We start from the raw sequence: 17,259 nt of genomic DNA on the forward strand, positions 1-17,259 counted from the left end.
AATAAAATAAAGCATTGTTGCATTATGATAAAAGAGTTACGAAAATTCTAATAAAGTTGAAACATTGGATTTTTTTTAGGTAAAACTGACTGCTTGTCCACTACTTTCATGGGTCAACAACACTCACCACAGTACTCCATAATGAATGCACACCCCTCTGTGCTCGGGACAGCAGACATGGCCTTGTAGGGACTTTTTTGCAATTACTACAATGCATGATAAAAGAAGGCTGCTGCTAACAGAAAGAGCTACAGACAAAAATGTGCTATGGTCCACAATATACTCCAGCAATGCACCTAGGTCCTATGGAGTACAATTATTGCAATTTTCTCAAAGTTATAGTATGTAACTTTCTGGAGGCAGCACGCTACCTTCATGATTCCATGGAAGAAAGTTAAAACCATATTTCTCCATGGAGATAAATAAGAAATGGAGATGGATATGTTTTATACCAAAGCATGAAAGATTATAGCCTTTTAATCTTTCATACAATGGCATAAAACACATAAAAACATTTCCATAGAAACAAGCAGGAGAGGTCTTTTTTTTTTTTTTTTTTTGGCTAATATGTTCCACACTAAGGCTTTAACATGATGTTTAAAACAGTTTTGCATGTGCACAATTTGGACAACAAAGTAGAATACAGGCTAAGAGATGAAACTGAAATTTAATTTTTGTGTGTGACCGAAAGCACAATGAAAATCAGGAAAACCAAAAGGCAGACATATTAAAAATAAATTAATACTGTGAATTCACATAAGCAGTATTTAATGTTGTGCCATCAATACCACATAAGGCCACCCACAGACACCAGACTGAGAAAAAAAGAGTAGATTTAGAAGATATGTTTACATGTTGTCTTCAGCTGCATCTGAGGACCAAAGTACAGCACACTATTAAAAATAATGGTAGCAAATATTCCCTATCACCATGCACTGATAGCTGACCTCTCCTCAGCCTCCTCCGGGCCAGTTTGATTTGGTCCTGTAGGATTTGAACCCAGTCTCGTGGGCCAGGCAGCTTTTCTATCTTGTGTTCAATGCAGTATTTTTCTGTAAATGCTAAAACATGCACACTGTTGTTATTTTCAACATACACATAATATATAGTCTAACTGTTGTATTGTAGTCTTACCTTTAACAGCTCCTACAATGTTCTGGTCCAAGCCTTTTCTGTTGTCATTGAGCCCTCTTTTTCTCTTCCCATTGGGCAAAGAGTTGGCCAGAGTGGCATCATTAAAGAAGGCACACACCTAAATTTGAAAAACAAATTAAAAGTGAAATTACAGATACAATTTTTTAGACACACCAGTTTTCTGAAGAGCAGGCTGCCAGAGCGAGTGTAGTTGATTAAAATGGAGTCAAGCTGAGCCTTTGAGATGAACACGTCATAGTCCTCCACCAGGCGCACCTCTGGCTGAAAGAGAATGAAAAAGACTGTTTGATGAATGTGAAACAATAGGGAGTACAGAGATAGCAAACATATATTAAAGGTGTACCCTGTAACTTTTTTGGTGCAGAAGCAAGTGACTTGCTTTTCTCCATGGAGATGTTATTGCTTTACCAGGAATATACCACAGCATGGCAAACTTATCCATCTCCATAGAGACAAGTGAGTGATGCCACCAGATGTGAGGTGCTTACAGTAAGAATGCATTTTCAGGGTATTTTTAAGCAAAAGAAAGACTTTGAATAATGTAAGATAGATAAGTTTACTGTAGAACATTCTAGGCAAAGCAGTAACATCCCCACGGACACAAGGTGGCAGACTCTACACAAGCCTTTAAGGTTAGGCATCAAACAGAACATCAGCCTAAACCAATAGGCCATACTCATGGACACTCACTGTTAAAGTTTTGACAAATGTCTAAACTATGGCACACATTGACTTGTGTCAATGTAGTGTACCCTGCATTTTTAGGTCATTGGATAATAATAATAATAATAATAATAAATAATATGTTGTGACAATTCACTGAGCAACAGTATGCTGGCTCACACCATATTTGTAGCACTTTGATAGCAATTGATAACCCATATTCACTAAACTAGGCTGCAGTACATCTGTCCATGTGTCGCCATGTTTGTTTTGGTTCGCTTGGATGCTTTGCCTTTGTATTCTGCACTATGTTAATGTAACACCACAACATAGCCAAATGCCAATGTTTTTTACAAGCACCTCTGATTCCAGATGTTTCCTTGGTTGATGGAGCAGAGAGGTGGAACTGTCCTGCTGTGTGTCCAAGGACCGACCCAGGGCTATGAATGTGTCTGCTGGTCTCCCAGCTTCAGTGGTCCCTCCGCTGTGTGCAGGAGCAGAGGCAGGTGCAGAGACAGGAGCAGAGACAGGAGCACAGGCAGGAGCAGAAGACACAGGCGACTGGTGAGCAGAACACACTGTCAGGGGTGGCACTTTGTAGATGGGCCTCCTCTTCAATGGTCTGTGTGGGGGGGCAGGGCCAAACAGGGCAGGTTGGCATGGCAACGCTGCATTCGGCTTTTGTTTTTCTATAGAAATAAATAATAGCTTAAGTAATAAAATACAAGTAACAAATGACTCTGGTTGGAATTAAAAAGCGCTACTGGTTGAATATATGTTAACTGTTTGGGTAAAAACAGACAGACAACATAAATTAAAGTGCAAGTGATATTTCCAAAAATGATGCAAAAAAAGTGATGTAGTATGCAGTGATGTACATTTTGTGAACTTGCCTTTTTCAGCCTGCATCATTTTTCTCATGACTTGAAGCTCCTGCAAAATGGCCTGTAGTGTGTCCTTACAGTTACACATACAGCAGGGCGCCTCTGCTGACTGAGGCCTGGTGTCTGCTAAAAACAAAACCTACATGACATATGGAATACTAGTTGTAACTGTTTGTAACTCTTTCTTTTCTGCTTACCATTGACTTCAAGTGCTTTGGTCATATCCTTCACGCAGTGCAGTCCTCTCTGAGCTCTGGAGCGGGTGCCAGGTCCGTTGGTGAGTGTAGAGGATAGAGTTGAAGGTGCGATTTCATCCTCAGAAGCCCAGGTGTGGTCATCATCAGGCAGCTGCAGAGGAGCAGATTGTCCCCCATCCTCCCCTGCGTCCTGGGACAGCCCTGGACCCGCTCGCTGATAGCCCCTCCCACTCCTGTCACTCAGAATCTTCATCATCCCAGTGATCTGCCTCTTGATCTCCATGCCCTCCTCGCCCACCCAATCTGCAGGACAAGTTTAGGAACAGTTATCAAAAACAGCTGATACTTTTTAGTTTAATCAGACTGCTTGGGAAACATACCTTCATTGGGCACAGCAGCATCTTTGGACACACAGATGGGAGCTTCAACGGCAACTTCAACAACCAAAATGTAATCATATTAAATCTCAAATTACTGTAACATATCATTCACATCCAATTTTCGCCTAGTTGTCTAGTCTATACTCATCATATTAACTGAAGGCTACTTCAGCAATAGTACACTTGAGCAAACTGCCCCTCCCCCTCAGGATCGACCACCTGTAGGAGGCATGAAGTGGAGCAACTCTGTGGGAGCTGAGTGAGACGAGCGCCTGAGCTGTATGCACAGTCTGAAATCATCACAGTTATACCTGTGCATAAGCACTATGAGGCTCAGACTGTGGCTATTGTTTACTGTGCCCTGTGCTAGCCCTCAGCGCCAGACACGCCAGACAGAGGCGCGTCTCCCGCTCTCACTCACGTCCGGAGAAACACCTACCTTCAGCCGAGAGCAGTTTGAAGCTCTGAGACTTCCTGCTCCTCTTTCTCTCTCCAAACTCCATGTTCACACATATGTTATGTTACAGTCGAGTGTTCAGTAGCGGTGCTCCCCAGACACGTCCAGCGGCGACACGTCCCCTGAGCGCAGTCAGTGACCAGCGCTTTATTAACACCTCATGTGTCCTCAGGCTGCGCTAAGCTCGCTCCCCTTCTAATTAAAACAAAGAGCAGCATCAGTGTTGACTCACGTGGCATGTGATGCAATGCCTTTGTCTCAAAATATGAAACAGACTATATTAGCTGTATATTCAACAGCAGAGTGCATTCATTGAAATGTCTATTAATAAAATCTCTTGGCACTGTTGCGCAGTCCACCCCCTCTCACGGTCCTAAAGCAGCTCGACGCTATGCAGGTGTTGGTTATTGCGTGTTTATGATGGGCAATTGCAACTCTGCCATACATTTTAGAACCTAAGGCCAAGTGAGGATAGCCTACAGGTGGTTTTGCCAACTCGGTTTTTAGTCAGAAATGCCAGAAATATGTTTATTGTGAGGAATAAAACATTGAAATGGGAATGTATTCAACCATATGATGATCTCATTTAGGCCTTGCTCTCTACAACAAAAATGTATCGGCTATAAAATGCAGATGATCCGTGGTTATGACGTTGCACGCTCCGACAGGCTACAGCAGATGGCGACGGTGAGCCTTTCACGTTGGTTTGCAGTGCAACAACCACAGACGAAGAAGAAAGAGAACATGGTCTTCCGGTATTAGCCTATTAGCTTCACAGATAGTTAGCCCAAGTCTCTCAGATTTGCGGTAAATTCAAGCAATCTATTGACTTTAAGGTGCTCAAAATGGATATTCTGAAAGCAGAGATCGCACGAAAAAGGAAACTTCTTGAAGAAAAGAATCTGATTGATGTAAGATACCTAAAAGTGTCTTGTTTATGTCAGACCCCGTTAGATTACACCTATGGGTTACACAAGGCTATACAAGATTACTAACCTGGATTTACAGTTTACCCAGTTTTACATATATAGTACCGTATCTTACTCTGATCCTCGTATTTCCTCTGCATCTGTGTGAAATTATTTGAAGAAAAAATGCTGTAAAATGATTGTGAATAGAACATGTGAAACCTATGTGTCCCAAGATATGAGATAAACATGATCAAATGAAATATAACTTTTAATGATAATAAAGCAATACTGATTTCTTCGTAATTACTAAAACCCTAGACATGATGGTCAAGTTGGTTATGTTACAATTTAGTGTTCTGAATCAGAAAGCACTTTGAGCACAAAAAATGAATAATACAAACTATTTCGATGTACAGGACTCCAAAAAGTACTTCAAAAGATCTGACCTGGCAAAGAAGGAGCAGGAGGATTACTTCAGACACTGTGGATTAAAGGTATGTATCTTTCTACTAATTTTTATCTTTGACTGTTTTACACTTGTCATTATTGTATGCTGCTGATGGAAGACTAAATTACTACAAAATAAAAATATCTAAAGATACTGAACAGTGTTGTATTGGTTTTGCTGTGCTGTTTGTCCTGTCTGCCTCCACGGCCGCCCTCCTCCTGTAGGTTCAGGGCGAGACTCCCGAGAGACAGGTAGGGCTTCTACTGTGCAGTGCCACTGTGCAGATGCATGAGCAGAGACTGAAGCCTGCCGTGTATTCAAACTGTTCCCTCTCCCTAAGAGACACAAACAACAACAGTCTTTTACAGCAGACTCTCAAGGCACATGCTTTTTTGTTTATTACATTTATTTTGTACAATAGAGCTTGGGATTTGGGCTGATTAATTAACAATTTGAAAGGACACAATTGGCATATCTCAAAGGCTGCTATTTTTGAAGTACCATAATTTCCTCCGCTATGCTAACCCCATAGTTTAGATCTGTACAAATATGTTCAGAAATTTGATTCTTGTATTAGTTTGTCAGTTCATATTTCAGTCTTTTTGTCAATTATTTTTGGACATGTTTAAAATGTGAACTTTGAACTAGTGTTGTCACAATACAAAAATTTTAAACACGATTTTGATAAGAATAGACTCAACACTCAATTCCGATTTCAATGATAATAGATAATAGACAGTAGAATGTGATTTTCAGTTTTAAATCATATCACTTTCTTTTATATTGCCATGTGGTGTTGTATCTGTGTAAACTCTCAGTGGTCCAGGTAGCTTCCATAATGGTCCATGGACATATACTAGTCTATGTGGTCTTATACTTGTTCCGATAGAGCTCATGATCTTTCTAACTTTATTCAGGAAAGGTTAATTTCTGCCCTGTGAATGTGATTTTTTTTTTTTTTTTTTTTTGGTATTGATACCTGCTTACATGAGCATTTAGTGTTGATACTACTTTTAGTATTGATTAGTATCTGATTTTCAATACTTTTGACAACCCTACTTTGAACAGAATCCTATTGTTACAACAAACCGCAAATCTAGTCACAGTTGCAATGCTTGTCAGAAAAAAATGCAATTTTGCAAATAGCTGTCACTTTTGGGTGTTCAATCCCCAGCTCTATTGAACTAAACTCAGCATTCTTATGGACTCAGTGATAGTGTGCTAGTAATGAAGAGCTATTTTTCTGTGTTTTGCCTCGTGTGTGTTCTCAATGTAAGTGTTTAATAATACAAACTAAGTTAGCTATGTTATTAAGAGCTGCTTTTATTTATTCTTTATTTATTATTATTATTAATTATGTCTTATTCAACTTGATTATAAGTGATACTTTGACTGCATTGTGCATGGGCCTTTTGAAGCATGAGTAAATTCTGTATTATAGTATTTCTAATATGTTTGATTTTTGAGTTTTACAAATAGGAAACAGTCACAGGAGAATATGTGTGTTTATCTAATACATCACTTTAACACGAAATTTGAACGTTGTTTGAAGCACATTAATGTTTTATTGCATGCTTTAGTTTTTGAATTACAACCCTCAGTTATTAGTTTGATAATGTTGTGACTTTTGGGGTTAAAAAAAAACCAAAAACATTTACTTGTTCAGAAATGATAATAAATGTTTCTTTTCTTTTTTAGGTTGACAGTGGCGATGAAGAAGAACCATCCTCTTCAAACAAGAATCCAGTGTTGGAGTTAGAACTAACTGAGGAGAAGTTGCCCATGACGCTGTCCAGACAGGAGGTGTGTGGGGACAAACACAACACATGCATTACCTTTACATACAAATGGAAATTTGATGGAAATCCAAATAGGTGTGAATGGGCTGTTCAGGTGCTTCTAGTAATTTGAACCAAAACAATGAATATGCGCTTGGTGGAGAAGCCCTAGTTTGTCATCGCTGTTAGTGAGTACAGTACAGCTAAAAATAGTGAGTACATGTCCAAACACACACATTATTTTCATGAATGTTTCTTTCCCTGCGAAGTTGAACATCTCTCCTAGCACTTCTTCACCTCTCCTCTGGGCCTAATGTAAAACAGACTGTGCTGTTATATGCAGCAGACAAGTATGTATCAGCTTCTGCAGATGTGTCATTGGGATCTTTGAGATTCTATTCATGACACCCCAATCGTAGTTCTCGGGTTTTGTATGTGTTTTGAAAAATCTGTTTAAAATGGACTAGGTCAGTTATCGGGTTTGTCTGGCATGCATGTAAACGTAGTGACTGCAATGACAGCCTCCTCACATAAATACACCTGTTCTGTCTGTTTTGTAGGTCATCAGGAGGCTGAGAGAGCGAGGAGAGCCCATACGACTGTTTGGGGAGTCAGACTATGACGCCTTTCAAAGACTCAGGAAGATCGAGATTCTCACCCCTGAAGTAAACAAGGTATGCCCAAACGAAATGATTTTGATGGGGATTGGTGTTTGCTATGCCCACTATGCTGTTCTTCCATTGGTCCACACAAGGCCCACACAATTGAGTTGTTGCATTTACCAAAATACAAAGGCTGCAATTATTTAGACAACAAAGAAAAAGAAAAGAAAAAATCTTGTATTTTACACCTCTACAATAATGTTCTAAAATGCATGGGATTCTTGTCTTCTTGGATATTTGTTTAGCAGTTCATATGTCTTCTTTCAAATGTTTAACAGTGTTAGACAGTGGAAAAAAAGAGTATGTGTCTTTTTATATGGTGTATGTAAACTTCTGGTTTCAACTGTATGTCATCTGCTGCCCATGTTCAACTAGGAGGTAAAATGGTAAACTTCACCAAAATAAAATAAGAAACAAATAGCAAAAAAGAAAACAAGCTTTTTTTTTATTATGTGAACCATGTTTTAGTGAAATTAGTAACCTGTCATATGCACGTTTATGCTCCTGTTGTTTTTTTTTACAATGTGCACAGAATCCTACTTTAAAAATAATATAATTGCAATCAGGATACTTTGCTGACAAATTGCATGTTAGGGCTGCACAATTTTGGACGAAAACTATCTAATTACACTGTGGCTTTGACTCTTTGAGACCAACTGGGCTCAGCTTGGCTCAACTTTGCCCATTTAAACAAGCTCAAAGTCCTCAGTTACACTGTACAACTCCAGTGAAAATACATCCTCCCTTTTTGTTGATATTATGCATTGGCTTTTCTGGTTCCAGGGTTTGAGGAACGACCTGAAGGCTGCCATGGATAAGATCGACCAGCAGTATCTGAATGAGATTGTGGGAGGAACAGAAGGCGGAGAGCTAGACACACAACATGACCTCAAAGTGCATGAAGAGAACACCACAATAGAGGAACTAGTGGTAAAGTGCTATACTCATACTATATATACACACACACACAACACAGACAGTAGATGGCACTGTTGATATATACTTTGTTTTCTTTTTTTTAAATAAGGCTCTTGGAAAAACACTGGGCAGAGGAGATGACCATGGAGACCAGGATGTTATCGACAAATTTTTGAGAGTAAGAAGAACAAGTGATTTTAATGAATTTGTTATATTAAAATTGAATGTGTACATTGCAAAAATATGAGGCTTTACTTTCATTAAGAACATACAATACTGATTTGAGTATAATTGACAAGTAAAATTATATACCCATGGATATTGCTTCTTAACCCAAGCAACATGTGTGGGGTGAGGGAAGTCTGGGAGTCCCTGCTTAAACTGCTGCCCCTGTGGCCCGGCCCCAGATAAGCGAAAGAAAATGGATGGATGTTTTAAGTGCAATGGTATTTTAAGTTTTTTTTGTTTTGTTTTTGTATTTCAAGTACAAAAAGTCTTATTGCATTGGTACATATTTTTTCTTATCGATTCAGATATATCAAGATAATCAAGATAAAATATGTTTAGTTAATGGTTAATAACTCGCTTATGTTATTTTCTACTGTGTAATGTATAATTTGATCCAATTAATTAAGGTAGCTTTAAGCGTGCAGTTATAATCTTACCAAAACAACCCATAAACCATTAAACGAGACCTATTTTGCTTGTGTCTGCTTTATAGTTATAATCTATGACACCTGTGGATCATTGTTATAATTTGCACATTTTAAATCACAAAATTCATCTTGAACGATTTAATACAAGAAACCAGTCTGATGACTCCTGCATTGGAAAGCTGCGGTGCCCAATGAGAGCTGACGGCACCGTAAACTACATCACAACAAAGAGCTACACAGCTGTCTGCACCTCCAATGGATATCTGCACATCACACCAGAGAATAACATTTTTGTTTTTCATTTGCTACCAAAATGACTATGCAACACTGCCAAATCATACGTGTTTCACCAATTAATGAAAAAGATTAAACATGCATGAATCATTATAAATACAACTTCGAGAGAGTGAATAAGAATGAGAAACAACTATAGTATGATTAAAAAACTATGAAAAGTTTTTTGCCTAATAGATCTGCTTAATGACCAACACTCTTTCTATTTTCTTGTCTTTCAGTTTCTTTTGGGCGTTTGGGCCAAAGATCTAAACAGCCGTGAGGACCATGTAAAGCGCAGTGTACAGGGCAAACTGGCCAGTGCCACACACTCCCAGACTGAGTCCTATCTCAAACCTCTGTTCAGGAAATTGCGCAAGAAGGTGAGGGTTTGCTATTTTGGTAAAATCACCACATTGCTTTGTTTAGTGTAGCTCAATGCTCAAAAACAGACATTTTCCACCATCCAGTCCTCCTATTGGCCTCCTGCTCTGAGTGAGTGACAGATGCTTGTAACCAATCACGGTAAAGAGTAAACTTTCAGAAACAGCAGATAGTTTTAGTTACTTCCTAAATACTGTACTGCATAAAGGATACTAAGAAAACATGAATTGTGATAAAAATCGATACTGTGATCTGACTCTGAAAATCATTAAATGAATGTTTTGGCATATCGTCCACCTGTAGGAAGTGCTGGCAAAATAGGGTTGAACGATTTGGGAAAAATATTTAATTGCAACATTTGTAATTTATGTTTTAAAAATAAGATTCTGTTCACATTTTAATTGTCTTTAATAAAAAGACTGAAAAATGAACTGACAGGAATCATATTTGAGAATCTGTTTGTAAAGCTCTAAACTACAATGTTAGCAGTTTTCATGCAGAATAACAGGATATTGTGTTGTTTGTGGAGGAAATTATTGTAGTTAAACATTGCATCCTCTGTGATTTGCTAATCGTGTCCGTTCAAATGGTGATTTTGATTAGACTGAGATTCATGTTATGGCTCTATGGCAAAAACACTCTTCACTTCACTATGTTCTTTTTCCTCATAGAGTTTACCAGCAGACATCAAAGAGTCCATCACAGATATCATCAAATTTATGTTGGAAAGAGAATATGTCAAAGTAAGTTAGAATTGCATTCAGTTTATATCATAACAGAGCTACTGTGGTTAGACTTTAAAACATGTCTTATTTTGAACAGGCCAATGATGCTTACCTTCAGATGGCCATCGGAAACGCACCCTGGCCCATCGGCGTGACCATGGTGGGGATCCACGCTCGTACAGGGAGAGAAAAGATCTTTTCCAAACACGTGGCTCATGTTCTGAACGACGAGACCCAGAGGAAATACATCCAGGTGAGAAAGTGCTGCTAAATGTACTGTTGGTTAATATGGTTTATTTTATGTATTGACCTCAAAAGACAAACTATATAGGTAAAAGTTTTATATTTGTTCATTTATTTATGTTTGAATATATATTTTTAGTATGCATTTTAGCCTGAGAACATTGAGTTTTTTTGGGGGGTTTTTTTTCTCATCAGGAATTCTTTAACAATTATCTAAATGAAATAGAGGCTCTCTGGCTCTCAAACCTTTCACACCAAGTACCACCAAAGAAAAGATTTGGCTTTCCGAGTAGCACCAGATCTAAACCAGGTCTATAACAGGACTATTCCAGGTCTAATCTAGGGCTAAGCCAGGTCTAAAAATTGACTACATCATCTGTAGAAATGTACCCACTGGTCTATAACATTATAATGGTATTTGAATTTTCTATATCTGAAAAAAAATCTTTCAGAGTATGTCATCTATAATCTAAAAACTGCCTAAAAACTATGAAAATAATTGTCATGGTTTTGCACGTATGATTTTATTTCATTTTTATTTACAGGTTAATAATAAGATCGTGATATTCTTTTTGTTAGTATCTCCCACTATTTTGCATTGATACAGTAATATTATTTGTTTGCCTTTTTATAACTGTCTTTTCTGATTCACATATTCACTTGTGACATCTTATCCCTCCATAGGGCCTAAAAAGACTTATGACCAACTGCCAGAAACACTTCCCAACAGACCCATCCAAATGTGTGGAATACAATGCTTTGTAACGTTCACTTTTAACTTCTATTAATAATGCTGAAGTTATAAGAGCAAACTTGTATATAGTGAAATTCTACCATCACGTTTTGAATTGATTTGAATTACAACTCGTGAAAAATACCACAATTTAAATTATTCTGTCTACCTTTTGTTAGGCTTTTGACATTTGTTAGATTCTTTTATTGGCATACAGGAAACTGCTAAAGCAAATTGTACAATAGATATTTTAATTTGCATGTATAAGTTTTGTTACACATTAATGCTGTCGACTTTAAGGCTCCATGTCTCTTTGTAAGAAAATAAAACGTATTGAACATATTGTGTAGTTTTGCTTCTGGCGTATCATTTTGGTGTTATCAAAGGTGCTTCATAGGTAGCTGGGTTGTTGAATAGAACTATATTTAGCTGCGAGTCTGGAAATAGTTATTATTTTCAGAACCTTGAATGTGATGCTGGCGTCGCTCTCAAATAGGATAATCTTGCTCTGTTCTTTCATTTGACTGCTACAACACCTTTGTGTTTAAAGTGATAGTGTGTAACTTTCTGCTGGTAGGAAGTCACCTACATGATTTCATGGAAATATAAAGTTAAAATTAAAACTGCAGTATTATTGCCATAATTTAATAATTTTAGTAGTTTTTTCCTTCCATTTTTTAATGCCAAGGTTCATTTGTCTACAATGATATTTTTCTGGGCCAGGCTCCCATTGGAGCAATGTAAGTTGATTTTTGAGGTGGTACTACTGAACTGTCTTTCAATATTTTTTCATGGGGTGTCACTAAACCCCAGAGATTACTAAACTCTAATTTTAAATGCCACTTAATTGTCTGTACATTATTGTCTATGATACAGTTTTTTGCGTTTTTGGTTTTTTTTCCCCTCAAAATTTTACAAATGCAATAGGCCCTATTGTATTTTCTGACTCACATATTCGTGCTCGGCCCTAAATATGCTTCAGAACATTCTCCATGGAGATATACATTTTATGCCATACTGGGAAATATTACAGTTTCCGTAGAAACAAGCAGGAGGAGACCCTTTTCCAGGCCAAATAAGAGAAAGGTTTGTGGAGAGGCAAGCCTACTCACAGTAAGAACGCATGTTTTTCTATGTTTTTTCATGTGGAGAAAGGCCCAGCTGCAGGACGCTCGCCATTGAGCTCCTCCCTCAGGACTGGCCCCAGAGTAGGGCCTCGGTGACATCAACCCGGGCAACGTAACTGGCCTTGATATGGGGCTCATTATAAAGGGCTTCTGAATCGCTCATAGTCTGACCTGTCACCTAGGACCTGTTTGCCATGGGTGACCCCATCAGGGGCATGAGCCCTCGATAATGTAGCTCCCAGGATCATTCACGTGCTCAAACCCTTCCACCTTGTTCAGAGGGCAGTTCAAGGAGGTTTAAACCCAGTTTAGACAAGATGTACACTTGGTTTAGCCTTGGTTTAGCCTTGGTTTAGTCCTGGTTTAGTCCTGGTTTAGTCCTGGTTTAGTCCTGGTTTAGTCCTGGTTTAGTCCTGGTTTAGTCCTGGTTTAGTCCTGGTTTAGTCCTGGTTTAGTCCTGGTTTAATCAGCCAGTTTACTCCCATTCTTGCTGTTAGTGTTAGCCACTTTTAGATAGACCCAATAACCCATTACATAGATATTTTGACAGTTGATGAGTAAATCCTAGTATAGAGTTTTTCCTTGCCCTCCTCAATAATTTTAAATAGACAGTGTAGTATGTTATTTTGTCACATGAACCCAACCTATTGAATAATTCTCGTAGTAAGTAACTCCCTTTCCTCTGAGTAAACCACGGTGATGTAAGCCTCGCAGTGAGCTGCCAAGGTGATAACGTCCAGCCCGCGTCACTCTCTGGCCTTTTTAAGACGTGTTACCATGGAGAAGGGGGCTGTTCCATGTGTTCACAGGGCATTCCAAGCGTCATAGTCTCAGGCATTTACCCTCAACAACTAGATTCACTAGAGTCTGGGATAATTGGTGCATCCTGTGTAGAATAGCTCATTTTGTTATTGAGTATTGTGCATAGTCTATCACTGGATTCAAATGAAATGATGAAATTATGAAAAATATCATATCTTTTGAATTAGATCTGCTGTCAAAATGGCACCATATAACAGGAAGCTGAAAACCCATGAATAGCCTACTTGTGTATTGAGTAGGCCTATTCATTTTGAAGACTTTTTTTTTAGATCTTTTATTATCTAATTCATATTTTTTTGATTGGTGTAGGTCTGCATTTTTCCAAATAGATAATATTTTGTTTTGAATTGTTTATTGCCATGGAAACGGCACAGATCTTTCATCACTCTTATGACTGATATCAGACATTTTCCAGACCTGATCCATAACCTGTATTTGTGCATTCTTTCCTCATTAAAAACATACCTGGGAGCATGTTTGGTTTCATATGTGCACATTCAATAATCTCTGTCCCTGTTTTATTAGATTAGACACATCTTATATTTCTTTCTTTTTTTTTTTTTTTTTTTTTTTTTTTTTTTTTTTGCTCTTATAAGTCCTTGAGGTGTTTTCCGGACTTAAATTACAAATCTGAACAATGTGTTGAAGCAGAATGATGTTTTAACATTATGAACAGAAGTCGTACTCTGGTGTTTGGTGTAGGCTGGAATAAAATGTACCATGAAGTTTTTAAGGTCAGTCATTTCGTCAGTGCAGAGTAAACCTGAGACAAATGTATTCAGTTAGGCAAAGCTCCAGCCTGATAAGACAGCTCATGGAAATATGTGGAAAAAGAGCAAATATTTAACCCTGATTTCAAGGCTCCATGTCACAACTCTGCAGCCAGGGCAGAGAAGTGCAAGACCTTAGCTCGTGCTTTCACTCTCACAAATATTTATTGTATGTTTGGAAATACCACGTCATTAAAAAGTCCATATTATGCGGTTATTTAGGTCTTGATTCCTGTTAAAATATGTATGGAAAATAAAAAGGTACTCATTCTAGAATTTCCACACAAAACACAATCGATGCAAGGGGTTACTTATTATCCTTTTAGATTAAACATTAAAGATTACACTGAATTTGGATTTGTTCTTTGTGGTAATATCATCAATATGTCAATTATAATAGTAATAATTAAACAGTATACTACATTTATTTGCCTAGTATCTCTGAGTGTGAGACAAAACCTACTTTGTCTCACTTACAAACAAAAAGATTGGGAACCACTAGTTTTAAACTCTACAAACATGTTCAAAAATTATTCTTGTTTAGCTTATCAGTTCATATTTCAGTCTTCTCTCAAATATCAGTGTTCCTTGGTGTGTTTAAAATGTGCACTGTGACTTTGAAAACACAAATTGCAAACCTAATCACAGTTTACACGCAGGAGGCTGAAACTTATGAACTACTTCAGTGTTAGGCTGATCAAGTAATGAATTAATTGAAGATGATTTATTATTGGTCCAGAGCATCTCACAATGTTTGAAGTTTTACAGTGCTGATCCAAAGTGCTTAAGTGTGTATTTCGTAACCTTTCTGTTCTTCTCCATGGAGATAGATGAATATGTAAGAGTTACGTATGAGTTATAGTTATAGTTATAGCTTTCTGATCACTTTTTGTTTAACTCTGCAGTGGAATCAGTTGATAACAAGTTACATAAGACTTGACTGGGATGTCCAGAATGACGTCTGACCCTGCATGTCCTTGATTGGCTAATTCACCTGTCAATCACGCCCATCACTGGTGACCAGACTCACATCTTTGTAAAGTATTGAACAAGTTTGTATTCTGGATCCAAGCGAAACATAAAACAGTATTGGATCTGAAAAATCTGGATGGGTGCAGTTGATTTAACATAATATAAGCTCTTTAGTGTCCCCATAATGAGCTCCATGTTTATCCCTGACTCACCCTGAGCTGAATGGACCTCACAGTCTCTATTGTGCGTCTTTGTTCCAGCGTGGCCTCTGTCTGCAGAACGTGGGCCACATCCTCCCCATGTCATTAGCACCATCACTGCAGCACTGGTGTGAGCCTGCTGTAGATGCGAACATTACCATAGCAAAAACGTGAGTCAGTGAGTCATTTTTTCAAGAATTCATTTCAAAAAGACTTGATCAGATGTAAATGAATGATGGTGTTCCTACAGTGGAACGGTTTGAACTCATTTTGTTTTATTATTACTGATTTAGACCTATTGTCACTTTCTCAGTTAAACACATATCTGACTGTGAGAAAGAAAGTGAAGTGTTTTTCAAGAAAATTTTGTACTAGAGAAGAATGAGAATATTTGTTTTTGATTGGTTTGTGGTTCTAAGGTTAAAGTTAGGGGTACACTTTATTGATCCCAAAGAGAAATTTGTCCTCTGCATTTGACCCGTCCTTCAGTGCTGTTGGGGCAACCTACCAGGAGCAGCGCAGCCTAGCGTCCGTCACCCATCTCCAGATCTTGAGCCGGACTTGATCAGGACTACCTTAGCTGGAGGATTTTACCTATTGTGCATGTTTTGGGTTGATGGGGGAAACCAGAGTGTCCAGAGGAAACCCACACAGACGCAGGGAGAACATGCAAACTCCGCGAAGAAAGGCCTGGGAATCGAACCAAGAACCTTCTTGCTGTGAGTGTGATAGCCGCAGCCACCACCAACCTCTCCTACTAAGCAGAAATATGCCAACAAGTGAGATTGGAATCTTGGAATGCTGCCATATTTGACCCCACCTCTTCATAGTGGCATTTCTCTGTAACCAGCAGCAGATTTTCGTTTACATGTTTTTACTGTTGAAAAATGTTTATATGGCATTTTTATGTAAGCAAGTAGGCTACACAGCAGCGAGCATAAACAGGTTAAAGTGCATATGACACGTTAGACTACTCATTTCACTAAAACATTGTTAACATTATATTTTGGGTGTAATTTTCTGTGTTGATGACATACATAGAGGGATTCGATGCAGGATTTAAGTCATTTGCGATCTGTCCAAGGCCCTATTTGAACCCTCCTTACGCTCAGCAGTGCAATTCTGTCCAGTGCAGTTTTCCATTAATATACTAAAACATGAAACACAAAACACACACTACAACTTGATAAACCTAGTGTGATCTGCAGTAGTTTCATTAGGGCGATGCACACTGATTGTGATGTGATATTGCACTCTGTAGGGGGACTGACCTAGGTTACTAAAAAGTAACACTATGATCTAAATATGTTGGGTGTTAGCCATTAACACCCCATAGAAGCCCCCATGCTGCATGGATGCACAATGATTGGACGTTGCCAGGCACCTCCTGTGTAACCACAGAAAATGTGCTATTTACTTTATCCTATACAAGCATTATACTTTCCCCACACTATATCTCTATACCAAGCACCTCATTTATACTGGGGCCTAACTGGAGTGAAAAGGTCAAAGCACTGGTGAACAGAGACAGCTAGTTTGTACAGGAGAATACTACAACACCAGGCCAACACTATGTAACTGCTGTATGTTGACAGCTTCTGCCATTAAGCTCATATCATTGCTGTTATTGCTATACCAAAATTGTACCCATACTTCATTCTGATGCTGGTGATTCTTAACAATAAAAAACAGGTGCTGTTTTCAGTTTTCCATTTTCTAGTTAATAAATCAGTGTGCATGTTATGTTTGCTAATTATTCATTAGCAATCACATTAGCTAGCTGTTCATTAGCATATTATGTATAATGAAGATACCATTGTAATTTGTTGTCGTAAATCCCAAATTTTTGTCAGATGTGACACTGAAGATCTTTCTGGCGATTTTCTTTAACTTCTTATCTC

The 17,259-nt window shown here is 38.3% G+C and overlaps 2 protein-coding genes across 3 annotated transcripts; one reads left to right on the top strand and one right to left on the bottom strand.

Annotated features, from left to right (window-relative positions):
* Window positions 1-816: 816 nt before the first annotated feature.
* Window positions 817-3,933, bottom strand: bend7 (BEN domain containing 7). The gene is made up of 9 exons (XM_055222457.1): window positions 3,719-3,933; window positions 3,280-3,333; window positions 2,900-3,202; window positions 2,711-2,828; window positions 2,179-2,512; window positions 1,309-1,416; window positions 1,135-1,252; window positions 948-1,061; window positions 817-871 (listed from the first exon to the last, which is right to left on the bottom strand). The coding sequence occupies exons 1-9, from the start codon at window positions 3,780-3,782 to the stop codon at window positions 849-851; spliced, it is 1,236 nt and encodes a 411-aa protein (XP_055078432.1). The 5' UTR covers window positions 3,783-3,933; the 3' UTR covers window positions 817-848.
* Window positions 3,934-4,449: 516 nt separating this feature from the next.
* On the top strand, window positions 4,450-11,882 carry prpf18 (PRP18 pre-mRNA processing factor 18 homolog (yeast)). 2 transcript variants are annotated; one of them, XM_033967652.2, is made up of 11 exons: window positions 4,450-4,647; window positions 5,064-5,141; window positions 5,320-5,346; window positions 6,794-6,898; window positions 7,434-7,547; window positions 8,319-8,465; window positions 8,563-8,631; window positions 9,625-9,765; window positions 10,438-10,509; window positions 10,589-10,744; window positions 11,419-11,882. In XM_033967652.2, the coding sequence occupies exons 1-11, from the start codon at window positions 4,582-4,584 to the stop codon at window positions 11,497-11,499; spliced, it is 1,056 nt and encodes a 351-aa protein (XP_033823543.1). In that variant the 5' UTR covers window positions 4,450-4,581; the 3' UTR covers window positions 11,500-11,882. The 2 variants fall into 2 exon arrangements, with proteins under 2 accessions (XP_033823543.1, XP_033823544.1); XM_033967653.2 differs by lacking the exon at window positions 5,320-5,346 and having other exon boundaries at window positions 11,419-11,880.
* The last annotated feature ends 5,377 nt before the right edge of the window (window positions 11,883-17,259 follow it).

This window comes from Periophthalmus magnuspinnatus, chromosome 6 (assembly GCF_009829125.3).
Source record: "Periophthalmus magnuspinnatus isolate fPerMag1 chromosome 6, fPerMag1.2.pri, whole genome shotgun sequence".
NCBI classification, from domain to species: Eukaryota; Metazoa; Chordata; class Actinopteri; order Gobiiformes; family Gobiidae; genus Periophthalmus; species Periophthalmus magnuspinnatus.